General features: G+C 45.9%; 3 protein-coding genes and 1 pseudogene across 4 annotated transcripts; 3 read left to right on the top strand and 1 right to left on the bottom strand.

Moving 5' to 3' along the window:
- On the top strand, positions 1-1,920 carry LOC108070009 (uncharacterized). Its single transcript, XM_017160307.3, has one exon. It carries the CDS (start codon positions 148-150, stop codon positions 1,825-1,827), a length of 1,680 nt encoding a protein of 559 aa, XP_017015796.2. The 5' UTR covers positions 1-147; the 3' UTR covers positions 1,828-1,920.
- A 2,354-nt stretch (positions 1,921-4,274) lies between these two features.
- LOC108069969 (asparagine synthetase B [glutamine-hydrolyzing]-like) lies at positions 4,275-5,967 on the top strand. The gene has a single exon (XM_017160252.3). It carries the CDS (start codon positions 4,318-4,320, stop codon positions 5,965-5,967), a length of 1,650 nt encoding a protein of 549 aa, XP_017015741.2. The 5' UTR covers positions 4,275-4,317.
- Positions 5,968-6,030: 63 nt separating this feature from the next.
- LOC108069950 (CLIP domain-containing serine protease HP8-like) lies at positions 6,031-7,150 on the bottom strand (annotated as a pseudogene).
- A 1,920-nt stretch (positions 7,151-9,070) lies between these two features.
- chb (chromosome bows) lies at positions 9,071-17,254 on the top strand. 2 transcript variants are annotated; one of them, XM_017160194.3, is made up of 2 exons: positions 9,071-9,573; positions 12,187-17,254. In XM_017160194.3, the coding sequence occupies exon 2, from the start codon at positions 12,210-12,212 to the stop codon at positions 16,680-16,682; it is 4,473 nt and encodes a 1,490-aa protein (XP_017015683.2). In that variant the 5' UTR covers positions 9,071-9,573; positions 12,187-12,209; the 3' UTR covers positions 16,683-17,254. The 2 variants fall into 2 exon arrangements, with proteins under 2 accessions (XP_017015683.2, XP_070071737.1); XM_070215636.1 differs by lacking the exon at positions 9,071-9,573 and adding an exon at positions 11,911-12,049.
- The last annotated feature ends 31 nt before the right edge of the window (positions 17,255-17,285 follow it).

Raw genomic sequence — 17,285 nt, 5'->3', positions numbered from 1 at the left:
AGAAATAAAGAGGGAAATTAAGAGCACCCGAAACCAGAGAGCTTTGGCAATAAAAAGGCGAGCTCACCAGTAAATTGCTTCATACAGTTTTTGAACTTGGCAAAGTGCGGACCTCGCTTAAAATTAAATATTAAAAGTAAATAAAAAATGTGCGGAATATTTTCCATATTTTCGCGGGATGGCGAACCGATTCCGCCTCAAATTCTTCACGGCAGCAGGCACAGTTTAAGGGAGCTGGCTTATAGGCAGAGTGGAAAGCAGCGGCATCGGGGTCCCGACTCCACGGGGGTCTACGTACTGCCCTCCGAGGGCGTGGCCATGGTCCACGAACGCCTGCGAATTGTGGGCGTGGAGAGGGGCGATCAGCCCTTCGTCTCGGAGGACGGCAACCTCATCCTTGTGGCCAACGGAGAGATCTACAACTACCTGGAACTTTCGGCGGAGATTGCCAAGAGACGAGGCTCCTACAAGCCCAAAAGCGATTGTCATGTGATATTGGAACTCTACAAGGATTATGGCAAGGATCTGCTGCAATACATCACCGGAATGTTTGCCTTTGCTCTGTACGATCGAAGGACCAAGGAGGTTCTCCTGGCTCGAGATCCCTTTGGTATAATACCCATGTATGTGGGTGAAGATGCGGCGGGTAACCTTTGGGTGGCCTCCGAGATGAAGTGCCTGGTGGATACTTGTGGATCCAAGGTGGAGACTTTCCCGCCTGGCGAGGCGAGGTTTGGTAGAGTTGGTGATCTTAAAGTGTCCTGGCAGTTTGAGCAACCTTGGCTTACAGAGGTGCCCAGTCAACCCTGCGATTTATCCCTACTCCGAGCCAACTTGGAGTCGGCGGTGCGCAGTCACCTGCAATGCGACGTCCAACTAGGAGCTCTTCTCTCCGGCGGAGTGGATTCCAGCCTGATAGCCTCCATTGCCACGAAGATCATGAGGGAGAGGGACCCCACTTTCCGGCTGAAAACATTCTCTGTTGGATTAAAAGGTGCCCCCGACTTCCAGGCTGCCAGAAATGTGGCCAAATATATAGACAGCGATCACAAGGAGCTGGTCTTCGAGATCGATGAGGCTCTGGATGGGATTAGGGACATAGTCTACCACCTGGAAACGTTCGATGTGACCACCGTGCGTTGCAGTTTGCCCATGCTCCTCTTAGCCAGATATATTAAGAGCACCGGGATTAAGATGATCCTCTCGGGCGAAGGAGCAGATGAGATCTTCGGTGGTTACCTGTACTTCCACAAGGCTCCCAACTACCAGCTTTTCCACGAGGAGTTGGTCAAGAAAGTGCAAGGCCTGCATTTATCCGACTGTCTGAGGGCCAACAAGGTGGCCATGGCCAAGGGAGTGGAGCTGCGAGTGCCCTTCCTGGACACCGGATTCGTTAACCACGTGATGCAGATCCGGCCGGAGGATAAGATACCAGGACCACTTAACCAGTTTGGAGGAGAACAGCAGAACAGAATGGAGAAGTACGTGCTGCGTGCCGCCTTTGCGGATAACTATCTTCCGGATGATGTCCTTTGGCGGCAGAAGGAACAGTTCTCCGACGGAGTGGGCTACGATTGGATCGACACCATCCGCAGTGTGGCCTCCAGTCGAGTAACCGATGAGGAATTCTCCACAGCCGCTCTGCGATTTCCCCTGAACACTCCATCGACCAAGGAGGCCTTCTATTATCGCTGCATTTTCGCCGAACAATTTCCCGGGGAGGCGGCTGCCGGAACCGTACGGAAATGGGTGCCACGCCTTGATTGGGGCTGTCCGGAGGATCCATCTGGAAGGGCTCAGGCCGTCCACCAGGTCCACAAAGACTGATAGAACTTATAATTAACTTAGTCTAGTCCGAATAATTCCAAGCAGCAAGAAATGCTGAGAAATGCACAATTAATTTATTGAATTAAAAATGAACTTGAGAGGCGTTCAATTCGTTTATATATGCATTTATTCCAGACATCCGATATTTCGCCATATGGTGATCAGACAGGCACGTGTGCTCCACTTGGCAACTAAGTAGGAAATGGGAAACCAGCTGGCATCAATTACAATTAATATGCATAGTAATGAATATTGTTATTTACTATTTACTACAAATAAAAACGTCAATCAAGCCAATTGACATGGGGTTTCGCTGTTATCTGTATGAGGTGTACGGTTAAAGGGCGCGTCGGTTAAGTGAGGCTTGATTACACATTCCATATCTGCATGTCTACTAAAGATTACACAATTTATAAGTGTTATCTCTGTTGAATATAAGGGCTGAGCATCTGTTTAATAAGATAACTGGAAACTTATAATGTTTGAGTACATTTTTTGGTAATTTAAACCTTAGCCATTTTTTGAGAAGCATAAACGGTGTTATAATGAATGATGAGAAACGAATGATAAAATTTTAGAAAGTGTACATTAGGGTGGACTTATTTTGTATGAAATTTTTAAGGCCATGCTCTCACCCCTTCATATATAGCCTTTTTGTATCCTTAATCCATTAAAGAAAGAAAAAGTAAAAAATAATTAGTTTTAGGCGGTGCGCAACGGCTTTAAAGTTTATTACGCATATTTCAGATTCATCTATATGCCGTAGACTTAATTTTATACTTTGACAGTATTTAAAAAAGTATCTTAATCATTTTCCCGAGCTTTTTAACAAGGGATGAAGTCGTTGATAAAATTCGAGTCCCTGGGAGGCAATTACAACTTAAAAATAACAATAATAACGAATAATCAAGGACTTTTAGAGTACAACTTATAAATATTACGGACTCTGAAAAATAAGAGTTTTCTTCTTTGACGAAAATTTTTATTGGCGAACGCAAAAGTGATAGTTAATCTTTAAAATTGTAAAATAGAATCTCTATTTCATTGTGGGTCGCAAAAAAAAAATGGTGAGTCGGGGATCGAACTCGGTCCTTTTTGTTCGGAGACAGAAGCTCTACTGGCTAGGCTACGTCCAACTGTTAATATTCATGAAATACATTTCTACTTGACTCTTTTATTCGAGCGAAATTAAAAAGTTGACATGTTAAAATCTGACAAGAAATGGAATGGGGTAAATTCCTAGTTTAACACTTAATTTTTAGCGAAACTTTAAGGCCATTGCGCACCGCCTAAACGATGATATAAAATTTTTCTGTTTTCGCATAAATTTATTGGACACAGAAACCTACCATTTAAGATGCTGAGCTCAGTTGACCTTAAAGAAGTCCACCCTAGTGTACATATTTACTAATGCGTGTAATCATTTTTCGTCACAAATGTTGATATCAGAGCTTTTGTATGTTTAAGGTGCGATCTCCACTAGTTTTTTTATCTCGTTGAACCAAAAAATTTTAAAATAGGGCACTCAAAGTTTTCCCCAATAGATTGCTATAGTTTGAAAATCTGAATATGTTGCTGTAAGAACTAAAATTTTCATTATTCCTGACCAAAACTTATTTTAGTGTGAGCGAGGAAACATGCTTGAAGTACGATAGTTCGAGTTTCGAATATGTCTTTCTCGCTTCCACTCAAGTCATTTTGCTCGTCATATTGATTCTTGCGCTCTTTTTCGAAGTTAGAGAATCTCCGAGAGAAAGAATTCGGCAAAATGATATTATTTAATGTAAATTTTATGAATATTTCAGGTAAAAACGATATGAGTAGGAATAACCAGAAAATTACATGGACTTATCGATTTTACGGCGACGTGCTTTTTTTTGTGTGTGCCTATAAAACCATAATTGGTCTAAAGATTTAAGGATTTGGGTAAAGTGTAAATGATGGTTGGTTTCAATTATCAATACCCATAGGTACATAGTTAGGCGCAAGTAATGTTTCATATCTCCATCGCACTTAATCTAAGCTAAGTAACGTGTGTCTGTCTAGGCACCCGACTATAGTTTTCTCTCTTGTTTTAACCTCGTACCAGCACTTTGATTAGCAAGATTCATATCTTATCGCTGCGAAAAGCCCTGAATCCGAGTCCCCGTTTATAAATCCATAGGCAGAGCACGTTGCTTCTTGTCCTTCACGCACTTCTTCCCTGAATTCGTCACGCTCTCGGCGACCCACCATCTTGGCCGTAGACCTCGAAATCCTCTCTTGGTTTTGGACCCCACTCTACTACTATTTCGGTTTTTCGGCATTTTGGCTCTGTGAGAAACTAACTAACTAACAACTTCTTGCCGCCTTAGAAATAAAGATTGGAATTAAGAGCACCCGAAACCCCAGAGAGCTTTGGCATTTAAAAAGCAAGTTCACCTGTTAATATCTTCATTCCGTTTTCGGATTTGGCAAAGTGCAGACCTCTCAAATTAAATTACAAAAAAAATGTGCGGAATATTTTCCATATTTTCGCGGGGTGGCGAACCGATTCCACCTCAAATTCTTCACGGCAGCAGGCACAGTTTAAGGGAGCTGGCTTACAGGCAGAGTGGAAAGCAGCGGCATCGGGGTCCCGACTCCACGGGGGTCTACGTACTGCCCTCCGAGGGCGTGGTCATGGTCCACGAACGGCTGCGAATTGTGGGCGTGGAGAGGGGCGATCAGCCCTTCGTCTCTGAGGACGGCAACCTCATCCTGGTGGCCAACGGAGAGATCTACAACTACCTGGAACTTTCGGCGGAGATTGCCAAGCGACGTGGCTCCTACAAGCCCAAAAGCGATTGTCATGTGATATTGGAACTCTACCAGGATTATGGCAAGGATCTCCTACAATACATCACCGGAATGTTTGCCTTTGCTTTGTACGATCGAAGGACCAAGGAGGTTCTTCTAGCAAGGGATCCCTTTGGGATAATACCCATGTATGTGGGTGAGGATGCGGCGGGTAACCTTTGGGTGGCCTCCGAGATGAAGTGCCTGGTGGATACTTGTGGCTCCAAGGTGGAGACTTTCCCGCCTGGCGAGGCGAGGTTTGGTAGAGTTGGTGATCTTAAAGTGTCCTGGCAGTTTGAGCAACCTTGGCTTACAGAGGTGCCCAGTCAACCCTGCGATTTATCCCTACTCCGAGCCAACTTGGAGTCGGCGGTGCGCAGTCACCTTCAATGCGACGTCCAACTGGGAGCTCTTCTCTCCGGCGGAGTGGATTCCAGCCTGATAGCCTCCATTGCCACGAAGATAATGAGGGAGAGGGATCCCAGTTTTCGGCTGAAAACCTTCTCGGTGGGTCTAAAAGATGCTCCCGACTTCCAAGCTGCCAGAAATGTAGCAAAATATATAGGCAGCGATCACAAGGAGCTGGTCTTCGAGGTTGATGAGGCTCTGGATGGGATTAGGGATGTAGTTTATCACCTGGAATCTTTCGATGTGGCCACCGTGCGATGCAGTTTGCCAATGCTCCTCCTGACCAGATACATTAAGAGCACCGGCATCAAGACGATCCTCTCGGGCGAGGGATCAGATGAGATCTTTGGCGGCTATCTGTACTTCCACAAGGCTCCAAACTACCAGCTTTTTCACGAGGAGTTGGTCAGAAAAGTGCGGGGCACGCATTTATCCGACTGTCTGAGGGCCAACAAGGTGGCCATGGCCAAGGGAGTGGAGCTACGAGTGCCCTTCCTGGACACCGGATTCGTTAACCACGTGATGCAGATCCGGCCGGAGGATAAGATACCAGGACCACTTAACCAGTTTGGAGGGGAACAGCAGAACAGAATGGAGAAGTACGTACTGCGTGCCGCCTTTGCGGATAACTATCTTCCGGATGATGTCCTTTGGCGGCAGAAGGAGCCGTTCTCCAACGGTGTGGGCTACGATTGGGTTGACACCATCCTTAGAGAGGCCTCCAGTCGGGTAACCGACAAGGAATTCTCCACAGCTGCTATACGATTTCCCTTAAACACTCCCTCGACCAAGGAGGCCTTTTATTATCGCAGCATTTTTGCTGAACAATTTCCCGGAGAGGCGGCCGCCGGAACCGTAATAAAAAGGGAACGTAATAATTGGGGCTGTGGGGAAGATCCATCTGGAAGGGCTTAGACCGTCCACCAGTCAGTTGGATTTTAAAATAAAATTTCTGATTGAAACCAATTGAAATCATATTAATGCATCTTATCTTTTATTTCAATTGCTGTATATTTATAAAAGTAATCAGAAGAGACAACATTGTTTGATTTCACAATATTAAAAGAAGTTTTAACCGGATATTTATTTCGAGCTAACTCTCCTGATCGGAATTTATTTCAATAATATCCTCGATCCAGTCCATATAATGCGTAACATTTGTATAAACATCGAGGCCTCTGCAATTTGAAGCTCCAAAGCTAACTATACCGAACTGGAAAGTCCTTTTAGCTAGCTTTGCGGTTAATGGACCCCCCAGGTCCCCATGACATGAGTTGCCGGTCGAATTGCCGGCACATATATGCGATTCATCCAAAACCACCCACAACAAATCATTGCAGTACTGACGATCGACATTTAGAACGGTTGCAGTCTTCAGAACCCCACTGGGTACACCACTTTCATCTTTACCCCAACCTGTGACCTCAAATGAATTAATTGGGCTAGGCACTCGTTCGTTGACCAGCAAACAGATGGGCCTTATATAATCTATGGAAAAGAGATTCAGTTCTTTTGGTCAATGTTGGCAATACCAATTAGTTACATACCTGAAAAGTGAACTGATTGTGCCATTCGAACCAGAGCTATGTCATGCCTTGAAGTAGCCTTTTTCAATGGGAATTGCTGGTGAATAATCTTCCGATCGATATCAATATCACCGTCCCTTGGTATGCAATCCGACGCCCTGCAATATTCTCCTAAGCGCACCTTACTGAAATTAATAAAATTAAATATTTCCATAGAAGAATTTCACTGATTTATATACTTAATATGCGGGGAAAGGCAGTGGGCAGCCGTTAGAACAAAACCTGCGAGTAAAAACCATAATTTAAAAGAGCTATTCAGAAATTTAAGTGAACTACGTACGAGATGTGATGAGCGAACCGGTACAAAAGTCATTATCATCTTTATTATCACTGAGCAACAAAGCCATCCATGGATTTTCTAGCACTCCAGCAATTCGTCCTCCAATCACCCGCTTATGCCGCGAAATACTTCTTACTGTTCCACAATCGTTTTCTAACAATTTGGCCGATCCTTCGTTGGCGCCAAGAAATATACCCGCTAACACCACAATTCCCACTATGAAGAGCTTCATGTTCAGGCAGAGACTGACTGAAGCCCGCCAGCACATCGGATTTTTATAGGATTGCCCAGCTCGCTGATAAGAAACTCTTATCACTTTAATGCCTTTTCTAAGAAGAGGTATTTAAATTTATTGAGCACGGTTTAAGCACAGTTTTAAATTTAGCTTAAAAAGTGATACTGACTAACTACAGAAGATCTTCGGTAGGTCGAATTTACTGCCAGCTTTTAAAATAATTCAATTTATAATAATACTTAAATTTCGTAATGAGATACAACTAAACACTTTGTGATTTAGGAGACTAAAAATCGTATAGGGGGGTCGTAATCTTCAAAGGATTCTAAGAAATATATATCAGAAGAAGAAATAAATTTGAAAATGTCCGAAACTTTAAAAAATCTTTAAAAATAACTGTGCCATCAAAAAAAAAATTTGGGGCTAACACAATTTGCATTCAATTGCTTTGGAGCTCTCCAAGAATATTATTTTGTAAACTAGTGTAATGCTGCTTTAATTGCCTTTTATAGCGGGAAATTTGGGATCAATTCTTAGGTTATCAAAGCAAATGTGACCCCAAAAGATTTCTGATAAAGGGCCAGTACTCAACCCAACAAAAAGTCGTCCAAAACAAAAACTTCATATGAAACAAAATTTTTTGACGTTGTTTTTCATATGAAGTTTTTTGTTTTGGACGACTTTTTGTTAAGTTGATTACTAAGCCTAAAAAACAAAAGAAAAATAATTTAACAGCTTGGAAGTCGAAGTGGAAATTAAAGTATGTCTAAAATGGTACAAATACACAGTACTAAATTACTGTGTAATCGAAAATCGGGGGTTCTAAGAAATTTATCCATATTCTTTTTGTTCGGCCTTTAGATACTTAAGAAGCGTTATTCAAATAAATATATGTTTACATATAAGTCTTAAAATATAACGGCTCATCATTGTTTTTTCATATAGTTGGCAACGCGAGTTTTCAGTGTGGCTATATTTCCAAATAGTAGTGGATAATTTTTTGGTATATTTGCAAAAGTAAAAATGGTATTAGTAGTATTTTTCCTACAGCCGGACGGTGTTATTGATCAACAATGCTGCGGTCACACTGTAATTTGTAAATTTTTTATTTTTTATTCGATAAATGTCCGATAGGTTGGACAAATGACGCCTCCTGAATAAAAGATATTTTTGATATTTTTTGATTAAGTATCCCGTTTCATGCTTTACAAAGTAAAGTTTACTTTTACTACTTGTATAAAGAAAACAAAAGGGAACGCTATAGTATACTTTGACTATCAGATGGAGATATGCAATCGTCAAAGTTACTGGCTCCATCTAGCGAGTGCTACTGGCTCCATCTAGCGGCCATTTAATTTTTAACGCAAAACTTTTTAATAAATTGTCAGATGTTTAAATTAAATGGTGGGCTTGAAAACAATTACTTCATTAATATGTCGCTTTCTATCGACCAGTTATGCCTCCAGAAATCGTCGTCTTGTACTTTTTGCATCTATCTTTCAGATCAGTTCGCCCAATTAGAAAATATCAAAAATATATTTTAAAAATATCGATATTCGATATATCAGGGAGAAAAATATCACGATATAAATATTTATTTTTATTAAAAATATCGATATATTGATATTCTTTTATATATTTTTCACATCCCTAGTAATTTGTAAATTTTTTTTGCAACGCAACGGACTGGCGAAACGCTGCTGAAATTAAGCTGAAAACCGTGTAATAAACCGCAAGCCGTGGCAAAACAGCGTCCCGCAGCCGAGGCGCAGCAAAATGTGATGTTTGCCGGGCACAGCAAACGCTCGGCGACCGCAAACACAGTGCAAATCCAGAGCCTCTGACCTGACCCCAAGCGCGTCACCCGAAAGAGGGAGAGACGGGAGCGAGAGCGAGACAGGTAGCGAGCGCGAGAGAGAGAGAGTGGGAGGGAAAAACTAGCGCTGCCCCGAAGACGTTGGAATTTCGTGAACCGTTGTTGTTGCTGCTGCTGCAGCCCAGCCAAATAACGGTAGAGAGACGGCAACAACAAACACCAATGACAAAGTGAAACTGACTGCGCTGCCCACTAAAAAAACAACCACAACAACAACAATAGCAAACAAAACATACGGAATTAGGAAGAGCAAAACTGTGATCTATTTTTTTCATTTCTGGGGGCAATTGTTCAATTTGGCTGTGCTCGGAAGTAAATTTAGTCAACTCGTTACGCGTATTTGCGGTGTTTGGCAACGCTTTTTCCAGCCGACGACTGGAAAATCAATTCTTCGGCCTGCCAAAGGGCAGCAACAACGAGCAGTTGTTGAAGTTTTTCATTCTGCTGCTGCGGCCCAGCCCAAAACAAAAAGGCAAAGAAGAAGAAGTGGAGGAGAAATAATAAGAAGAAGCAGCAGCAGCAGCGCAGCCGGATTTGCAAATAGGTATGTGAGTGTGTGTGTGAGTGCGTATCATGAAGATACAAAAACAAAATTGTGTTAAAATACACTTTTTCTCTATTTTACTCTCTCTCTGCTCGTGACATTTAGCCGCGGAATGACGTCGTCGTCGCCGGCAATTCTTCAACAATTAATTAACCAAAAATATCGGACGACCAGCTGGCAAACATTTTGTTAGGTTAATTTTAACCTCGAATAGCAGCACTTTGATTAGCAAGTTCATATCTTATCGCCGCGAAAAGCCCTGAAAAATAGTTACGAAAGCAAGTTTTGTTGATGTTTTTTTATAAATAGAAAATTGCGTATGCAAATGCTAATTTTTATACCCTTGCAGAGGGTATTATGATTTCAGTCAGAAGTTTGCAACGCAGTGAAGGAGACGTTTCCGACCCCATAAAGTATATATATTCTTGATCAGCATCACAAGACGAGTCGATCTAGCCATGTCCGTCTGTCCGTCTGTCCGTCTGTCTGTCTGTCCGTCTGTCCGTCTGTCCGTCTGTCTGTTTCTACGCAAACTAGTCTCTCAGTTTTTGAGCTATCGGGACGAAACTTTCGCAAAAGTCTTCTTTCTATTGCAGGTAGTATATATGTCGGAGCCGACCGGATCGGACAACTATATCTTATAGCTCCCATAGGAAGGATCGGAAGAAAAAAACTTTAAAAAATTCTAGCTTCGGTGTTTTTTGAAATATTACCTTCTACTTTTGGGGATGTTATTTTTTAAATATTTCTGAATTTCGAATTAATTATTTAAAAAATCGGACTACTATATCATATAGCTGCCATAGGAACGATCGGAAAATTAATGGAAAAGTAATAGGAAATAAATTCTAGCTTCTTTGATTTTTATTGTATTATCTTCTACTCTAGGATATGACTCTTTTTAAATATTTCCGAATTTCAATTTTAATTTGATCAAAATCGGACGACTATATCATATAGCTGCCATAGGAACGATCGGAAAATTAATGAGAAATATTAGAAAATTAACATTTTTGCGATTTGTTAATTAATAGGAATGATCTGCAAGGGTATATAAGCTTCGGCTGGCCGAAGCTAGCTTCCTTTCTTGTTTTTAGATGGAACGAGAAACCGATTCTCTCTCCCAAGTTCTCCTCGCTCTCTCTCTTTCGCTCTCAACAAGTCGCTGTTGTTGCTTAGTAATTTAGATATATTATCTCATTCTGGCCAGTCCATTTTTGCACAGAAAGAAAAATTTAGGTGATGCAGGGATCAATTTGAGGATATAACATAGTATATTTTTGAGGCTTTTGATTAAATTTAAAACTTTTATTTTTAGTGAAAAAATATAAAAATCCTAGTGATTGTGCACATAAATAATATTACTCTCCGCACGCAAATTGTTTTTGTTGTGACGCCAGCGCACAATGCCAAAAAAGTTGCTGCTCAAATCCAAATCCGAAAACGAATCCCCATTTATAAATCCATAGACAGAGCACGTTGCTTCCTGTCCACCACCCACTTTTCCCCTGACTTCGTCACGCTCTCGACGCCCCTGAGATGATTCACGTTTCGTGCACGTAACAACGCCCCACCATCTGGGCGGCCGTAGCCCCCCCGCTCCCAAAAACCCCCTCTTCGGCAACTCTGGCAGTCGAGTATCCAAGTATCCATGCAGCCACATATCTATATCCATGTATCCATGTATCCATGCCCATCCCCACCCGCACAGCCGTTCACCTACTTTTCCAGCTCTCTTTTGAGCCCACTTCTCCACTCCTCTACCTCTCTACTCTCTCGATTTATCGCCATTCTGGCTCTGTGACTTCACCTCACACGCAAATTGTTGGCCAACTAACTGCGGCTGTTGCTGCTTCTTGGAGCTCCACTGCGCACGAGCAGACTTTAGAACTAAAAGCCGATAGATGAGCATGTACAGGATTTGGCGGGAACATTTCACCAGGGAGGATGGAGCATCCTATTAGTCACTGCCTTTGGTTTTTGGACAACAGACACCTTGTTTTCTAGAGCAGATTTTTCCAGACTTGTAATACAAACACTATGAACCAAACATATCGTACCATTTTCCTTATTCATTCCTCATTCGATTACTAGAAACTTTTTTGTGTGATGTTTATTAATTCGCACATTTTGTAAACTATTAAGAACTAAGAAAGTTTACAAAATGTGCGAATTAATAAACAATTTATACTTTCTATTTAAAAGGTTTGTTTATATAAAACCGATTACCTTTTATTGGTCGCATAATTCTTATAAAAATAATACACAAAATTCTTTAGTCGACTTTGCAACCTGTCAACCTTGGATTTAAACTTCTCAAAAAGAAAAAACACATCAAAAGTCACTCACACAGTAGTTTTCTAAATCCCAACAATGGGTCTCTAGCCTAAAATATTAGTTTCATTTATACAGTACACTTGTAAACATTCAGTTGAAATACAAACAACACATTCTTCGCCGCTCTGCAATCCCTCCCGTATTCGCCATCAATTTCCCATTTAATAGCCCTTCAGTTTTACGATACCTGCATCCTTGCGCCAAAATCTCATGCAACTTTAATTTAATTTGGCAAACACTGCAGCTACACTAACACGGAATCCTGGTTTATTTCAGTTGCCGCAACCGGAACCGCAACGATGGCGTACCGGAAGCCCAGCGATCTGGATGGATTCATCCAGCAGATGCCCAAGGCGGACATGCGCGTGAAGGTGCAGCTCGCGGAGGATCTGGTGACATTCCTGAGCGACGACACAAACTCGATAGTCTGCACGGACATGGGCTTTCTGATCGACGGCCTGATGCCGTGGCTGACGGGCAGCCACTTTAAGATAGCACAAAAGTCGCTGGAGGCCTTCTCGGAGCTAATCAAGCGACTGGGCAGCGATTTCAATGCCTACACAGCCACAGTTCTGCCGCATGTGATCGATCGGCTGGGCGACAGTCGGGACACGGTGCGCGAGAAGGCTCAGCTCTTGCTGCGCGACCTCATGGAGCACCGCGTGTGTCCGCCCCAGGCGCTGATCGACAAGCTGGCCACCAGCTGCTTCAAGCACAAGAACGCCAAGGTGCGCGAAGAGTTCCTGCAGACGATAGTGAATGCGCTGCACGAGTACGGCACCCAGCAGCTGAGCGTGCGCGTCTACATACCACCAGTTTGTGCCCTGCTCGGCGATCCGACGGTGAATGTGCGGGAGGCGGCCATTCAGACGCTGGTCGAGATCTACAAACATGTGGGGGATAGGCTGCGACCAGATCTCCGGCGGATGGACGATGTGCCCGCCTCAAAGCTGGCGATGCTGGAGCAAAAGTTCGACCAGGTCAAGCAGGAGGGCCTTCTACTACCTTCGGCCCTGAAAAACACCAATGGCAATGGGAATGGCGTGGGCCTGGACGAGGCGGACAATATTGGATTGAAGGAGCGACCCACGCGGATGATTAAGAGGCCACTGCACTCGGCTGTCTCCTCATCGCTGCGCTCCAAGCCGAGTGTGAACGATGTGAGCGGCGATGCCGGCGCCGTGACCATGGAGACCTTCGAGTCCAGCTTCGAGACGGTCCCACAACTGAACATCTTCCACGCCAAGGACATGGACGACATCTACAAGCAAATACTGGTGATTATCAGCGACAAGAACGCCGATTGGGAGAAGCGCGTGGATGCGCTGAAGAAGATACGAGCTCTGCTCATACTAAGCTATCACACGCAGCCGCAATTCGTGGCCGTGCAGCTGAAGGAGCTGTCGCTGAGCTTCGTGGACATCCTCAAGGAGGAACTGCGCTCACAGGTGATCCGCGAGGCGTGCATCACAATCGCCTACATGTCCAAGACGTTGAGGAACAAGTTGGATGCCTTCTGCTGGAGCATTTTGGAGCACCTAATCAATCTGATACAGAACAGCGCAAAGGTCATAGCCTCGGCTTCCACCTTGGCTTTGAAGTACATCATAAAGTATACGCACGCGCCGAAGCTGCTCAAGATCTACACGGACACCTTGAATCAGTCAAAGTCGAAGGACATAAGGTCCACGCTCTGCGAGCTGATGGTGCTGCTCTTCGAGGAGTGGCAGACCAAGGCGCTGGAGAGGAATTCGGCTGTCCTTAGGGATACTCTAAAGAAATCCATCGGCGATGCGGACAGCGAGGCACGCCGGCATTCCAGACGCGCCTACTGGGCTTTCAGGCAGCATTTCCCCGAGCTGGCGGATCAGGTTTATGGCACTTTAGATATAGCTGCCCAGCGCGCATTGGAAAGAGAGCGAGAGGGAGGTGGAAATGTTGCTCCGCCGGAGACCAGACGCACTGTATCCCGCATTGGCCGAACTCCTGGCACGCTGCAAAAGCCCACGCCCAGTATGCGATCCATTTCGGCGGTGGACACGGCGGCGGCTCAAAGAGCCAAAGCCAGGGCGCAATATACCCTCTATTCGAGGCAAAGGAAGCCGCTGGGCCCGAGTAATTCTAATCAGGCACCGATGACGGGAGCAGCGGCCAGTGGATCGCTGCCCAGGCCACGTTTGAATTCCAATAGCGGCACGCCGGCCACCACGCCGGGATCGGTAACTCCGCGGCCCCGCGGACGAGCGGGTGTATCGCAGTCGCAGCCAGGATCACGTTCCACCTCGCCGAGCACCAAGCTGCGGGATCAGTACGGCGGAATAAGTAACTACTATCGCGGAGCCACCGGGGCCATACCCAAAAAGGCCTCGGGAATACCACGAAGCACAGCCAGCTCGAGGGAAACGAGTCCAACTAGATCGGGAGGCGGTGGCCTAATGAAGCGCAGTATGTACTCCACAGGAGCGGGATCGCGACGAACGCCGGAGAGGAACAATCCCGTGCGACCATCGGCGGCAGCTCGACTTCTGGCGCAATCCCGCGAGGCGGAACACACACTAGGCGGCGCCGAGGATGGTCAACCGGACTATGTGTCCGGGGATTACATGCGCAGCGGTGGCATGCGGATGGGCAGGAAGCTTCTCGGTCGCGACGAATCGGATGACATTGATTCCGAGGCCAGTTCTGTGTGCTCAGAGCGATCCTTTGACTCCAGCTACACTAGAGGCAATAAATCCAACTACTCGCTGAGTGGCAGCCACACCCGCTTGGACTGGAGCACGCAGAGGGCGCCCTTCGACGACATCGAGACCATCATTCAGTTCTGCGCCTCGACGCATTGGTCCGAAAGGAAGGATGGACTCATTAGCCTCACGCAGTATCTGGCCGACGGCAAGGAACTCACGCAGCAGCAGCTGCAATGCGTACTCGACATGTTCCGCAAGATGTTCATGGACACACACACCAAGGTGTACTCGCTGTTCCTCGACACAGTCACTGAGTTGATTCTGGTTCATGCACCCGAGCTACACGACTGGCTGTTCATCCTGCTGACGCGACTGTTCAACAAACTGGGCACCGATCTGCTCAACTCGATGCACTCGAAGATCTGGAAGACGCTGCAGGTGGTGCACGAGTACTTTCCCACGCAGTTGCAGTTGAAGGAGCTATTCAGGATTATCTCGGACTCGACGCAGACGCCAACCACTAAAACGCGCATTGCCATTCTGCGCTTCCTTACGGACCTCGCGAATACGTACTGCAAGAGCAGCGACTTTCCCAGCGAACAGAGTCAGGCCTGCGAGCGAACGGTCTTGAAACTGGCCCAACTGGCGGCGGACCAGAAGTCGATGGAGCTGCGCTCCCAGTCGCGGAGCTGCCTGGTTGCTTTGTACAACCTGAACACACCGCAGATGACGCGGCTGTTGGCCAATCTGCCCAAGGGCTACCAGGACTCGGCCCGCTCCTGCATTCAGTCGCACATGCGGCGGCAAAGCCAAAGCGGTAATTCGGGTGCCAATTCGCCTAGTAGCTCACCCCTGAGCAGCAGCAGCCCCAAGCCGCTGCAAAGCCCGTCTGTGGGTCCATTTGCCTCGCTGCAGAGCCACCACCACCAGCTCAGCCTGAGCTCCACTAGTCCCCGCTCGCGGCAGTCGTCCGTGGAGCAGGAGCTGCTCTTCTCCTCGGAGCTGGACAGCATTCAGCATAATATTCAGAAGACCTCTGAGGAGATCCGGCACTGCTTCGGCGGTCAGTACCAGACGGCGCTGGCGCCCAATGGCTTCAACGGACACCTGCAGTATCATCACGATCAGGGGCAGCAGGACTCGTGCGCCTCCCTGTCTTCCAACTCCAAGACGCAGTCGTCGGCCAACACCACGCAGTCGAATACCCCGGAATCGGCCACCATGCGTCTGGATAACCTAGATCACCGGGATAGAGCCAGCCAGAATGCCAAGTCGCCGCAGCCGACGGGCGATGCCAAGGTGCACATGGTGTCGCTGAGTATGACGGAGAACGGTGAGCTGATCCTGCCCAGCGACCTCATGGAGAGCGAAGTGGTGCGCGTGGCCCTGACCCTAACGAAGGACCAGCCCGTGGAGCTGCTGCAGACGTCGCTAACCAACCTGGGCATCTGCATCAAGGGCGGCAACTGTGAGCTGCCCAACAAGCACTTTCGGTCGATCATGCGCATGCTGCTCAACATTCTGGAGGCGGAGCACACGGACGTGGTGATTGCCGGCCTGCATGTGCTCAGCAAGATAATGCGCAGCCAGAAGATGCGCCACAACTGGATGCACTTCCTCGAGCTGATCCTGCTGAAGATCATCCAGTGCTATCAGCACAGCAAGGAGGCCTTGCGGGAAATCGACGCGATGATACCGAGGATAGCACCCTGCCTGCCGCTCGATCTGTCCATCAACATTGTCAATCCGGTAATTGCGACGGGCGAGTTCCCCACCAATTTGTGCGCCATCAAGATCCTGCTCGAGGTGACCGAACACCATGGCTCGGAGATTACGGACGCCCACCTGGATATTGTGTTCCCGAATCTGGCGAGATCGGCGGATGACCTGCAATCGATGGTGCGCAAGGCGGCGGTCTTCTGCATCGTCAAGCTGTACTTTGTGCTGGGCGAGGAGAAGGTCAAACCGAAGCTGTCCGTGCTGAATCCCAGCAAGGTGCGGCTGCTCAACGTGTACATTGAGAAGCAGCGAAACTGCATCAGCGGTGGTGGCTCCACCAAGAACTCGTCGGCGGCGTCGTCCTCATGATTGCGGGAGCCTCTGCCAGGATTCCTGCACCAGCACCTTAAACAAGACACGGACGCAGTTGCGTCCCTCGGCCTACGAAGAAAGTGAGGAGCGGCGGACATTTAATGATATATAATGCATAAACTAATTATTTATAACTAATTATTACCGATGATCCAATAATTGTGTAATCGATGCGTATATAAAGCAGACGCAAAGCGATACAACCAGCTAATTGTACTAAAATTGTAGCCAACTCCGCACCCCTTTATCCCACTCAGTCGCTCAGTTGTATGTGTTTTACCAGCTCCTAACTTCTGTTTAGTTTGTAAGCCTATATACCGCTCTTTCGGAACGCCAGGCGTATGCTTTTGTACTTTAGTTCCAGACGTCTTCGTGTCCTTATTTCGTTTCCGCTCAACTAAATTCTAATTACTATTACTGCTACGATTCTGCTCTTCTTACAACTGAACTATTTTTGTAATTAATTTAAAAAAACACAAACCCACACAAAAGGATAAAAACAATAAACACTTCTAGGTTATGTAATAATATTTATAAATTAATTAAACGAATAAAACTGTTTAAAAAAAGTCCCAAAATACATGATGTAAACAACAAGTC

The sequence above is a fragment of the Drosophila takahashii genome, chromosome 3L (assembly GCF_030179915.1).
Source record: "Drosophila takahashii strain IR98-3 E-12201 chromosome 3L, DtakHiC1v2, whole genome shotgun sequence".
NCBI lineage: Eukaryota > Metazoa > Arthropoda > Insecta > Diptera > Drosophilidae > Drosophila > Drosophila takahashii.
This window is presented reverse-complemented; position numbering and strand designations above follow the sequence as displayed.

Excerpts from the sequence above, each read along its gene's own strand:
- LOC108069969 (XM_017160252.3), top strand. The coding sequence starts at position 4,318 with ATGTGCGGAATATTTTCCATATTTTCGCGGGGTGGCGAACCGATTCCA.
- chb (XM_017160194.3), top strand. The coding sequence starts at position 12,210 with ATGGCGTACCGGAAGCCCAGCGATCTGGATGGATTCATCCAGCAGATG.
- LOC108070009 (XM_017160307.3), top strand. The coding sequence starts at position 148 with ATGTGCGGAATATTTTCCATATTTTCGCGGGATGGCGAACCGATTCCG.